At 35.5% G+C, this 13,210-nt stretch overlaps 1 protein-coding gene and 1 pseudogene across 2 annotated transcripts; one reads left to right on the top strand and one right to left on the bottom strand.

Annotated features, from left to right (window-relative positions):
* The first annotated feature begins 1,306 nt into the window (after window positions 1-1,306).
* Window positions 1,307-8,527, top strand: LOC123206625 (polyadenylate-binding protein 2-like). 2 transcript variants are annotated; one of them, XM_044623813.1, is made up of 9 exons: window positions 1,307-1,933; window positions 4,290-4,408; window positions 5,498-6,154; window positions 6,233-6,310; window positions 6,379-6,468; window positions 6,825-6,962; window positions 7,130-7,303; window positions 7,397-7,597; window positions 7,996-8,206. In XM_044623813.1, the coding sequence occupies exons 1-9, from the start codon at window positions 1,699-1,701 to the stop codon at window positions 8,044-8,046; spliced, it is 1,743 nt and encodes a 580-aa protein (XP_044479748.1). In that variant the 5' UTR covers window positions 1,307-1,698; the 3' UTR covers window positions 8,047-8,206. The 2 variants fall into 2 exon arrangements, with proteins under 2 accessions (XP_044479748.1, XP_044479747.1); XM_044623812.1 differs by having other exon boundaries at window positions 1,309-1,933; window positions 8,050-8,527.
* Window positions 8,528-10,234: 1,707 nt separating this feature from the next.
* Window positions 10,235-13,203, bottom strand: LOC123206652 (annotated as a pseudogene).
* Between the last annotated feature and the right edge of the window lie 7 nt (window positions 13,204-13,210).

The following is a 13,210-nucleotide window of genomic DNA, read 5'->3' as shown; positions in this document are numbered from 1 at the left end:
CTTTCACTTTATCTACTTTTATCCTAAATAATAAAAAGTTATAATGAGAAAAAGGAATAGATGAATGGTATGCTGATAATTGAGTCACTTCACTAAAAAGTGAACTTGAATCACTTAAGAGAATATGTGTTGGTTATCGTGCAAAATCATAGATCAATGGGTGAGAGTTGAGATCACATTCGTTTTTTTTAATTAATTGACTAATATAACAAAATTGATACATGTTAAGTGATGTGACATCTATCATATGAGTTAGTACTAAGTGTTGATACTGTCTTTCAGAATATATATAATTTTACTTTTAATTATAAATAATTGAAAAGGGGATTTGAATCAAATAAAACTAAAACTTGAGTCTACTCAAACTCTATTCAATATAAAAGAAGTTGAACTCAACGAGTTTAAAATATGGTGAGTAATACTTGAGTTCAGTATTATAGATAAGAGCTCAAATTAGTAAGAGTTGAATTTGAGCTCATAATTTGAGCTCAATAAACTTAAAACATAACGACATTATTTTAAAATCAAATTATATAGTAAAATAATGTCATTTTGCACATTTTATAAAATATAATATTGAGTAAAACAATATTATTTTGAATTTATTAAGCTGATGTTACTTTGTTTACATATACAAACCACTCAAAATCTTATAAAGTTAAGTACCCTATGGCCTGAGCTCCATTTTAAATTCAAATACTTTTTGTACCCATAATTCAAATTCAAACCCGACCGATGATCGCTCATAATCTAACCCTAAAAGGCATAATGGACTTTACATACCAATGATGTGTTATTTTCTGGATCATCTACCAACTAATTTTTATGATTTATAGATAGGTTGGAATCAATAAACTCCATAATAACAAAGATTACTTTCCTGAAATCATCGATTGAATTATCATAATTGCCCTCATACGAAGTAAAATTTTACTAAATTATCACCATAATAACAGCATTAATCCAAACTTAAAGTCGATTCACTCTCTTCTTTTTCAATTACAATCACTTCTCGGTAAAATTTCTATCCCTTATAAGAGGGTTAAGCAGGTTTTCTAAACTAGCTTTATTAAATTAACTGCAGAAATCGTGCGCACTTACGGTTACCGCGAGTGATTTTTCTCACCAAACCGCTAACCTACCTTATCTTTGCCAGTTCCATCTATTTTTCACTCGGTCATCTGGACCCCACTCGTGAAATCTGACGGTGGAGATCTGTTCATTCATCATCCTAGGGTCTAAACTTTTGCATTACAGCGAGTATAAGAATCAGACCGCCTCTAAAATTAATTTTTAGTGCAGTTTAGCTGCTCTCTTTTCGAACCATAAAAAAAAAATTTTCTCATCATCTCATTCTCTCTCGCGCGTCGCCACAGCGTTACTCTCTACCGGCGGCGACAATCTCTTTACCTCCCTGTCGCTTCCCTCTCCTCATCTATCTATCTCTCTATCCATTTAGTAAAAACAAAAACAAAAAAAGCAAAATATTAAACAGTAAACAAAAACACTTTGGGTTTCTGTGTCCAGTTCTCTTTGGTTCTGTCTTTTGTTTGTCTATGTTGTTTACGGTTTGGTTTGGTTTTGAAGAATAACAAGAGGAGAGGGAAGAGAAAACCAAAAAAAAAAAAACTTTGAGGGAAAAAAAGAAAAGAAAACTAGGGTTTCTGTTCTCGTTGTTTTTTTTTGTTGGCTTAAAAGATGGCTCAGGGTCAAGCTCAGGCGGCTGTTCAGGGACAGAACGTGAATGGCGGGGCCAATCAATTCGTGACGACGTCGCTTTACGTGGGCGATCTGGAGGAGAACGTCTCGGATTCCCAGCTGTACGATCTATTTAATCAGATCAGTCAGGTGGTTTCAGTTCGGGTTTGCCGGGACTTGTCGACCCGTCGATCACTGGGTTACGGTTACGTTAATTACAGCAATCCACATGATGGTGAGTTCTTGCCTTTCAAGTTAATTGTTCAAATTTTTATGTTTATTGCTTGTCCAGTTCGTATGAACATTATTGTTTCTTGTATTTTGTTATTTGTTTTTATTCAGAAATAGGCTTGCTTCTTTGAATAGCTTTATCTCTTGCATGGAGAAACGCTGAATTGGAAAAAGGAAATTAATTTTCGTAAGATTCTTTTGGATTGACATAAAATAGGTACTATAGAGCCAATAGCGTGTCAAAAAAGGAACCGTGGGGATTAATAGGTGGTCAGGCTTGGGGGTTCTCTTGCAAGGCTTCGGTTTCATTCTTTGGAGCTTGTGAACTGAGAGGTTTTTTCTGTTCGTTGAAGATTTTTGGGTTTTGAGAGCACCAGTCTTGAACTCGAGTTTGCTCTTTATGAAAGTTCGGGTTATCAAAAAAAAAAAATCTAAAGAATGTAAGACGGATTAGGTTTCCTTGGTTTTTCCCTGCTTTTGAGTTAGATCTGCATTTCTGGGTTAGTCCAAGGTAGTAGTTTTAGGTTTGTTCTAGGTTCCTAATTATAGCTGTGAAAATTAAATTTGTGTTGTGTTAATGTTTAAAATTTTTTATGTACTGGGTTTGTGCAAGTGGAACTATTTTAGGTTAGGAAGTGTGATAGAAAAGGGTATGGTTACAGAGTTTGATGACAATAGAAGTGAGATTTTTTAGGAAGAAAGGAGTATAAGAAGAGAAATGTAATGTATTGCTTGCAAGTTTTGCAGTAGGTTTACTAGAAAAAATTTGGCACAAGGACGTTTCTTTAATTCTTCCATTATAGAGAGGAATGTAAAACATCACTATATCCCTTTCCTGAAAAGCTAAAGTTTACAAAAATACCCCTTATTTTATAGTTTATAGGAAATATAAAGAAATCTGATTATCAGGGTATTACTTCCTGTTCAGTTTTAAGAGGCTCCTTTTTATAGGATAAAACACTTTCTTTGTTGTTATAGGAAATAGATGCATTAATTTTTGGATTTTGCAGTGTAATAACCATTTCGGCACAATTTCTCAGTAATCAGTTCTCTAGATTTATTTATTTTAAAATTGCAAAAATTTATATACAAAATGCATCTACTTACCTGTGCATTTTTTCCTTTTTCATTAAAAGGTGATGGAGTTTATAGAGGAATTAGCTTTACTGCAATTCCCTCTTTGAAGGAGCTGGTTACTTCAATTTCTCAGTAATCAGTTCCCTAGATTTATTTATTTTGAACCTTTGTCCCCTTGGCTGAAAACAAAGAGCTTTTACCACTGTGCCCAACCTTTGGAGTTGGTGTAGTAACATTTATGTTTCAGTGTCTTGTTACTATCAGTATATCTTTCACATTGTCTTTCCACAAAAAAATAGATTTTAGTGTTGTCCGGTCAATTTGCAATGGTGGTATTTGTGGGGATGGGTTTAGGATAATTAATAGAAAGATCATAAGCTAAATTTTGCATCGATAAATGATAATTAATGACACAAGAAATGCTGTAATTATATATATTTGAAGCCTGCTCCTGCTGGAATGCACACATGAATCAAACTTGGGGAAAACTGTGCATCCCAAATACTACATGAAAGGTATTGTTGTATTGAGAACTAGGGTATTAGACACACACATTTGCCTTTAGCATTAAGCTATATGGTATTAGGAAAATGTCGGGTGTGGAAATTACCCATTTAGTTCTTTTGATTTTTATTAAGAAACCAGAGGTATCATGGTTGGGAGATCTTTGATTTATGTAAATTGACCAAACAGCTCAACAAACCACAAATTTTAAGTGAAGACGAATGCCATCCAATTGATTCAACCTATAGCACTTAGCTATTTCTTATTTGCATCGTAGATATTGCCAATGTGAAACATTTTACATCAGAAATTAGTAAATTTTTATCCTTTCACTTGCTTGCAGGCAATCCTGATGTGGAGAACCTCAATTAAATTACTTTGTATTTGACTTGGGATCTTGACTAGTTGGCTTCATGAGTTTAAGATTTTGATAGCTCTGTTTGGTATCATCTTGATTTATCAAAGACCATATTGACCTTTGATGGCAAAGAATGATATGATTTGCTGTGTTGCCAAGGTCATATAAATATAAAAATGATGATGTGATTATTTAATTTATTGTAGAGATTTTGAGTTTTTAATCCATTCACTGTCCTATAGCATCTGTTTTGGGATGAGATTATGATTTTTTGAAAGATGATAAATCCCATACTTCAGCTTAACCATCAGCATACAAGTGTGTTAGTGATTCACACATCTTCTCTAATTAAATGTCCTATTGTTGAGTATACATTTCTTGGATCATGTTAAAATCTTACATTTGTTGAAATTTTTAACAGCGGCAAGGGCATTGGATGTGCTGAACTTCACTCCTGTGAATGGAAAGCCTATTAGGATTATGTATTCTCATCGCGACCCTACTCTTCGGAAAAGTGGAGCAGGGAATATATTTATCAAGGTATTTTTTTGACATGTTTTTGCAGACTTGTATGCTGCCCTATATATGGTTCAGAAAATCTGGTTTTCTGAATCCTCTCTTATTTTTCTCTTGCTGGGTGGCTTTGCACAAGTCTAATAACTACATATTATATTTTGTTTTGGGAAAGTTGCCAAAAAGGAGAATAAAATTGGTAGCAATTTCATGTTCTCTTGTTTGTTTTTTAGTGGGAAATAGAGCAGTAGCTTGTATTTATTGTCAATGGCCCTCCTTTCAAAATATTAAATAAAAATTGGGGGCAAATATTTATTAGGTAAAATCTTTATGGTGTGACAGAAGAGCAATACCATATTATTATGACATTGCAGATTTTAACCTTGATGTAGTTGTGTTATATGGCTTTTATTGAGCCCCAAGTAATTTTCTTAATAAAGAATTTGGTCCGGCATGTGTGTGTGTGTGTCCCTGGTTTTGGACTTAAATCATGATGTCAAATGAATAAAAAGTCACCATAGGTGTGGTACCATAATATATATTTGGCAATCAGTATGTTGACTGTGTTGGGTTGGGCTGGACCCAAACGAGTTCAAGTCAATTCATTTTTAAAACTAAGTTGAACTCAAACTAAAGGGAGTTCGGCTTGGTTTGACTGACAAGCCAGGGGATGACTCAATTCGGTTCGAATTTGGTTTGTTGCCCAATTTGGCTTATGTCAAATAATTGTCAAAATGATGTCATTTTATCCATTATCAGGTAAAACAATATTATTTTGTCAATGAACCTTGAACTCTGGTTGTGAATGTGAGCCACAAATTCAAGTGCTGAATTGAATCATTTTTCATTCAAACTGATCTCCAACTACTTTTAATATTGGTCTGTTGAACTCTAGTCTAGCTCAAGCCAGGGGGTGTTTAGTCTCGGTTCAGTTCGTATCCACCTCTAGTGTAGGGTGCTCTTTTTAATTTTCATTTTGTCTCAAATGTTTATATCAACCATTGTTATTCCTTCTCATATATCCTTTTTATTTCTTTTCTTTTTCTTGCTCTTCACATTTTTTTAGAAGCAAATAATAATAATTTGCTAACTTTCCTTATTCTTTCAAATTGATAGAATCTGGACAAGGCCATTGATCACAAGGCGTTACAGGAAACATTCTCTGCATTTGGGAACATCCTCTCTTGCAAGGTGGCAACAGATTTGAATGGTCTGTCAAAAGGCTATGGCTTTGTACAATTTGAGAATGAGGAATCTGCCCAAAAAGCTATAGAGAAGCTGAATGGTATGCTATTAAATGATAAGCAAGTTTATGTAGGGCCATTCCTCCGCAAACAAGAGAGAGAAACTGAAATCAACATGAACAAATTCAACAATGTTTATGTAAAGAATCTCTCAGAAGCAATAACTGAAGAAGATTTGCAGAAAATTTTTGGTGAATTTGGCACGATTACTAGTGTTGTGGTGATGAGGGATGCAGATGGCAAATCAAAGTGCTTTGGTTTTGTCAATTTTGAGAATGCTGATGATGCCGCAAACGCTGTTGAGGCCCTTAATGGAAAGAAATTTGATGATAAGGAATGGTATGTTGGGAAAGCCCAGAGGAAATCTGAAAGGGAACTTGAGTTAAAATATCGATTTGAGCAGAATATGAAGGAAGTGGCAGATAAATTTCAGGGTGCAAACTTGTACATGAAAAATTTAGATGATAGTATCGATGATGATAAGCTTAAGCAGCTGTTCTCTCAATTTGGTTCCATCACATCATGCAAGGTGTGTAGTATCTGAAACTATCCGCTAAATTTGGCTTTGTTAATTTGATGATTGTAGCTTCAAAGCAATTTTGAACAGGTGATGCGAGACCCTAACGGAATTAGCAGAGGATCAGGATTTGTTGCATTCACCACTCCTGAAGAGGCATCTAGAGCTGTAAGTTATGTTTGTGCACGCTAATCAGGGACTTAACTGAAGCTGATAGATCTTTCTTATTTGGACAGATCCTGGAGATGAATGGAAAAATGGTTGTTAGCAAGCCTCTATTTGTTGCACTTGCACAACGCAAGGAAGATAGAAGAGCAAGGCTGCAGGTTTGATCCATCTGACGTCTGTGTTTTTTTTTAATATTTGTTTTGTGGTCACAGTCAACTTAACTGGAAGAAAAAGCTAGTGTGCTTTCGACAAATGATTGCTGTTTAGTGTCATTAGTGCCTTGTTAACATTGTCATGATTAAGACTTCTTTCAGTTATGAGTTACCTGGAGCATGCATAGCTTAAATGAAAGACATTGGTAGTCTGAACTTTAAAAACTTTTCTTGCTTCATTTTGTTGGACATTGTTTTATCTTTTAGTTTAACTTTTTAGATCTCTCATATTTGGTGCTTTTTAATGCCTGATTGTAATATTGTCGTATCATGTTTTGGTGCGGTTTTCTACTGTTATACAGGCTCAGTTTTCTCAAATCCGGCCAGTTGCTATGGCACCTTCTGTTGCTTCTCGTATGCCAATGTACCCTCCTGGTGGTCCGGGTCTTGGGCAACAGCTATTCTATGGTCAAGCTCCACCTGCTATGATTCCTCCTCAGGTACTTCTACCTTCCCATTTGACAAATTTCTTTTATGCAGTCTTCTTTGTTTGATATTTCTAATATCTTTATTGCTGATTAATTGATGTCTGTATTTCTTCAGCAGTTAGATATAGACTATCATATTTCATGAGTTCTGTCTCTTATTATGCATATGTATTTGTCAGCCTGGATTTGGGTATCAGCAGCAGCTTGTTCCTGGTATGAGACCTGCTGGGGCCCCAATGCAGAATTTCTATGTTCCAGTGGTTCCACCAGGGCAACAGAGTCAGCGGCCTAGTGGCAGACGGGCAGGAGCTATGCAACAAACCCAACAACATGTTCCTGTAATGCAGCCACAGGTTGGTGATATTCTGTTGTGGCTCATTTACTGTATATATTGCATATGTTATCCCATCTGTAACCATACCTTTATAAAATGGCCTATTTAACAGATGCTTCCTAGGGGACGTGTCTACCGCTACCCCTCTGGGCGTGGACTGCCTGATGTTCCCATGCCTGGTGTTGGAGGAATGCTATCTGTTCCATATGACATGGGTGGTATGGCTTTGCGCAATGCAGCAATCCCTCAGCCAATTCCAATTGGGACTTTGGCTTCTGCCCTTGCAAATGCCTCTCCAGAGCAGCAGAGGATGGTAGGTGTTTAATACTTTAATTCCATAATTTTGTTTAGTTCTTGAATTGGTTGCCGATGTTCTTGAGTATCAACTGTTTTATTGATTCAAATTAGATAAAGACTCTGAACTGTTTGGTGAACTTGGTGGCTTTGCCAGTTCCAAAAGTTTGATGGAAAATACAAAAAGTGGGGTTAGTTATTTTCTTAATAATTCTTTATGCCCCGAATTACTAAGGAATTTAGCTGCCTTTCAGATAGAACTTACAATGCTGATTCAGACAACTATACCAAAACAGTTCATTTTTTTTGCATAATTAATACTATAGCTGTCTTGCGCATTTGGAGTTGTAAAATGGAATAACAGCCGTAATAACACCACATAATGATCTTTAAAATTTCATTGCATATACTGTGTAGTTGGAGGAATGTTTTGACAGAATATCTGAAGTTACTTGGTCACTAATCTGATAGATGCTGGGGGAAAGTCTTTACCCACATGTGGAACAGCTGGAGCCTGAAGCAGCAGCCAAGGTTACAGGAATGCTTTTGGAGATGGATCAAACAGAGGTTCTCCACTTGCTCGAGTCACCAGAGGCTCTGAAAGCGAAGGTGGCCGAGGCAATGGAGGTTTTGAGGAATGTTGCTCAGCAACAGCCGGCAGGCAGCGCAGCTGATCAACTGGCATCGTTGTCATTGACTGATTAACTTCGTTTCTTATGTTGGTCCTGGAAATACATTTGATATGTTTGGCTTGGAGACAGGGCCCGCATTGGCTTTATTATTATTTTTTTCATTTTTTTGAACTGATAGGAGAGTTTCCTGATCTAGTTTGAGGATTATTACGGTGGATGGTTTATGTTTGGTGTTTGATTTTGCGCTTGTATTGCTGCTTTGATTCAAATTATTACGTTAGATAATATTATGGAAACAAGAGTGCTTAGACTCTGTATTTGTGATTTACGTAGACACTAAGCGAATGGGGGCCGAACCGTTGAAGGGCCCAGGTCCTATCTCCAATTGCAGGACCTGGATCGGATCCAGAACAGGGGCCTGATGGGTCGGGCCTTGGCCTGGGCCTTTCCACCGGTTATTTTTTAATGTTTTTTTAAACTATAAATTATATTAATTTTTATAGGAATATTATACATATTCACGATGAATGCATAAATGGGTATTTTCTTATGTGTGTCTTTATGTGATTATATGGTATTTTATCTTTAATTTAAAGTCATTTGATCATATAATAATAATACATATTAAATGTGTACTGAAAATAGATTTTATTGTTATTTTTATCATTAAAGATTTAAAATTTAAACCTAATTAGTAAAAATGTAAACTATATTTAAAATATAAAAAAAAAATTACAAACATAATTAATATAAGATGTAATGGAATAGCATGTATGATTGGCTCAAGTTGAATGATAAAAAAATATTCATATTTAAAAACTTGTGTATTCAAATAGGCTGAGTGGTTTGGGAATCAAGGTCTTCTGTCTTCGTGTATTCAATTGCGTGAATGCATAATGCTTTCAACCAACCATTTCACTTGGTTAAAGAGTACCTTTTATTGGTAACAATTTGACCATTGGCTTGGACATAACCCTAGAAAGTAGCATGCATAAAATGACACAGGTCATTTAGGGTAAAATGGGGAATTGACTTTCATTTTGGTACCACCATTGAAGCAAATCTATTTCTCATTTCTCCATTTTAGTCATGTCTATTCGAAGATTTTATTATCATTCAAGTTATTCCACGTTCGTACGTGTTCTTAATTTCATAAATCTCTATATGTTCGACTTTGCTTGATTCATGTCTTCATCAATATCTTATTGATCTTCTGCCTATGACATTATTTCATTATTTATGTTTTTATATAAGAATAAAAGAGTGTTCAATTTTTTGTTAAAATTTCTTAAATAATAATTGTAATCACATCTTAAACAGTTATCTATTTGAGTAATTATCACTCTAAATACATTTATCATAAACTTAGGATTTAAAACACAATCTAATTTTATAATATTTAACCAATAGTCATGTAATATCTAAGGCTAAATTATGTAAGTCTAAATCATATATATACATATTAAAAATTTTAAGAAATAAATCTAACGCTAAATTAGTAGTAGAATAATAAATATAAATTAACAGTTTAATGAAATCATTACAAAAAAAAAAAAAAAAAAATTAAGAAAATTTTCAAAATCATTTTCAAGTTTCAAACTTAATTAATTATAAAGTATCTAAACAACTCTTCTAATTATATTTTTACTAAGTGACTTGTATTGTGGTAAAAAGACATTCATAACAATGTTAATAAAGAAAACATTTGCAAATTAAGAAAATTTGGCATGTTTGTTCAGATGTCACCTCATAGTGAATATCCCATCCTAAATACTACAAATTTTCCGTATCCCACACATCTTTTAACTCTTCAAAAATCGTTTCGATTTAATAAAATATTGTCATCGCTTCAGAACTTACCTCTCTCGTGTTTGGTTGGACACGATTCTGACCATGCTTATGCATCTTTAGATTGAGAGAATAAAAATGGATTAAATATTTTTCATTTCTTGAGTATTTGGAGGAAGAGAAACATAATAATTATCAGCATAGAATTAGAAAGAAGAAGATTCACCGGCTCCAAGTTTTGAGAAATCCATTATGAATTTATGTATAAAAATACAGTATACCACATAGTCTATATGTGATCTACTTGCAAGTCCATGTAGCATAACAAAATATTGCATTGTAATTCCACAGTTTTCCTACTTCTAAGTTAATTTGTATATGCACAAGATCAGTGATAACTAGAAAAATCTGAGAGCCATCTTGCTAGCCCTTGACATGGTAAAGAGCGCTATTGACATGAACATTTGAACAAGTATTCAATAATTATACAAAAACCCTAATGAGACTAGGACCAAAACCTACTACTACAAGGCTGCTTCAGAAATTAATAAACATTTCAATTACCACGTCTCAACCTCAACCCTACATCAGGTTCTCTGTCATTACGGATCAAACCAGAGCCATGCATGTTAGAACTATGGACATCAGAGGACATCCCTACCTCATTTTGCTTGTCTTGATAATCTTCCCCATAGTTATGAAGCCTACGACCGATGAGATATCGATCATCGCGAATGCTATTATGAAGATTAGTGAACCAGATGTGGAATCTCTTTGCACAAAACCAGAGCACACTGAAACATAGGCATCCCAGCCATGCAAAACGATAGACTGCTGAATTTACTACTAACGGGTACCCAAACACAGGGAACACCCCTCTGGCTAAGACATATGGTACACACAGGGCTGTCAACAAGTTCATAATGATAGGGAAAACAATCTCTCTAAGCACCCAAAGACCTTGCAACCTGGAGAAACCATCTTCTCTCACCCTTTCAAATTTTATCCGCCAGCTTTCATCTACCAGGGGCATCATGTGATCCAGCATAACCTGTTACACCAGGGAAATTTTAGTTCTGCAACACCCTCATTTCTTCAAGATATTGTGAATAAAAACCATAAATCTTGAACTAAAAGAGAACTACAATGATGAGATTTGAGAGCATTCTCCAGATCTCTTACTACCAAGCATTAGCAGTCATAATCTGTTAACAAATATAACAGAGGAACAGATATCATCCAAGAAAACAACAAAAAACAACAGATATGGACAACACTAATGCAACTTGAATTTTAAAGTTTAAACATCACATGTGCAGAATATGTTACACTTATTCCAAATCCATAAACCCAAAGATCAATGTATAAATATGACTGCTTCCAGGTCACTCAATACAAAATCAATAATTTTGAGTAAAATTAGGCTTCATCCTCTGCTAAACTATTGCATTCTCATTTTACGGTTTAAAAGTCAGTTGTGCACCACAGAAGGATGTTAGTCAACAGGAACACACAGGAATGTGATAAAAATACTCACCAATCTAGTCCATATCTTCAGAAAAATGAGGCCTAATGCCCAATCCTGATACAGGAGGAAAACTGGACTTTCATCCACAGGCACCCTCATTGGCACAATCACCAGGAGCTCAAAGAGCAACCCAATTAATACTGGAATGACAAAAATCTGAAACATGGCACCAATAAAAACATTGGAGGTATAGAACACCAGTCATATGAGAAACAAAACGGGACAGAATAGGAAACTTAACAAATAAAAGAAATTAGAACCAGAATAACCCTTACCCATATTGACAATAATGCAGAGCTCTTAATGACAATGCCACACCACTTCCAAATTTGGCCAAACAAAACTGCTGTCCTCTCCGTTCTAACATGCTCAATGGAATATCTTGCTCCAGCTATTGCAGTCCAAATGGCATAGCTTCCAATGATGAAAGCATATAGATCTGAAAAAAAGGGAACCAAAGGAACATTAGCAGCATTTCCCCGTGTTGTGTGGGCCTGGTAACCAAAAACCAAACCAATCAACAACGCTACCATTGCACTTGATGCCATGAGTGATTGGAAGAAGAGGAATTGCATTAAAAAGTGCACGTCCAAGTGAAATTGGAACCACTATCAAGGCAGAATTAATAACAAGCAGAGTCATCCAGGCAATCACCAGCAAGAGGACAATACGAAGAACAAAGCCGTACCTGCTCAGATACAGAGATTGATATCTAAGAAGCAGTGCCAGAAACCACTAAATATATGCTATTAAACCAAGAAAATTAAATAAACAGAGATCAGTATCATACTGCTCTGAATCAGTTAGATCATCAGCATCATACTGCTCTGAAACATTAGAGTTTCCAGATCCTAGATTGCCTCTGTTTGCATCATCGACTGCCGGAAATTGAGCCAGGGCAGCTTGTTCAGGTCCTAATGGAATTGCCTGTAGTCTATCCGGCCTTGGCTCAACATTACCATTTTCCTGGCCACCACTCTCGCCAGGTCTGGGCAGCAAAAACTTAGTCAGACCGAGTGCCCATCCAACTGCTGTAAACCAACAGCGAAGAAGAGACTTGATTGTCGTCCGCAATTTAAAATGCTCAATGGCAAATGGCATGCAGATTTGAAAGAGAAGCATATCAGCTGGTATTTCAGTAAATGGGTCTGATACCCTGTAACAAACAGCTGTAAAATGAGCAAATAAACTTGGCAGATTAACATGAAAAGAAAACATAGTAAGAAATAGCAGATTCTTAAAATAGAAAGCGTTGTCTTACGATATGTCAAGAGGAAAAGTGGAAGGAGCCATCTGCATAGCAAGTTTGACTGGCAAAAATACCAGCATCACAATCAAACTCCCATAAACTGCAACAGACAACAGAACTCTGCGAGCATGCTTGTGCACAGGATCATCAATCAGATCACGAAATGGATTGTAGTTGGGATCAGCAGGATCTCGAAGAAAGTAAAGAACTTTATTACGCAGAACCTGCAGAAAACAAGTGAGGAAATGATCATCAGGGTGATAAAGTTGTACTAGTTTCAGAATTATGAAAGAATGACAAAGGCATTACCACTCGAAGAAGGCTAACAAAGATACTTTTTGTAACATGTAGACAATCCCTACAACCCAATGAACCAATGAGCTAGCCAAAGGAGAGACTGAAAAGAACTGAACTCTTTGAGACATTGTCTTCCGA

This window comes from Mangifera indica, unplaced genomic scaffold (genome assembly GCF_011075055.1).
Source record: "Mangifera indica cultivar Alphonso unplaced genomic scaffold, CATAS_Mindica_2.1 Un_0044, whole genome shotgun sequence".
NCBI classification, from domain to species: Eukaryota; Viridiplantae; Streptophyta; class Magnoliopsida; order Sapindales; family Anacardiaceae; genus Mangifera; species Mangifera indica.
This window is presented reverse-complemented; position numbering and strand designations above follow the sequence as displayed.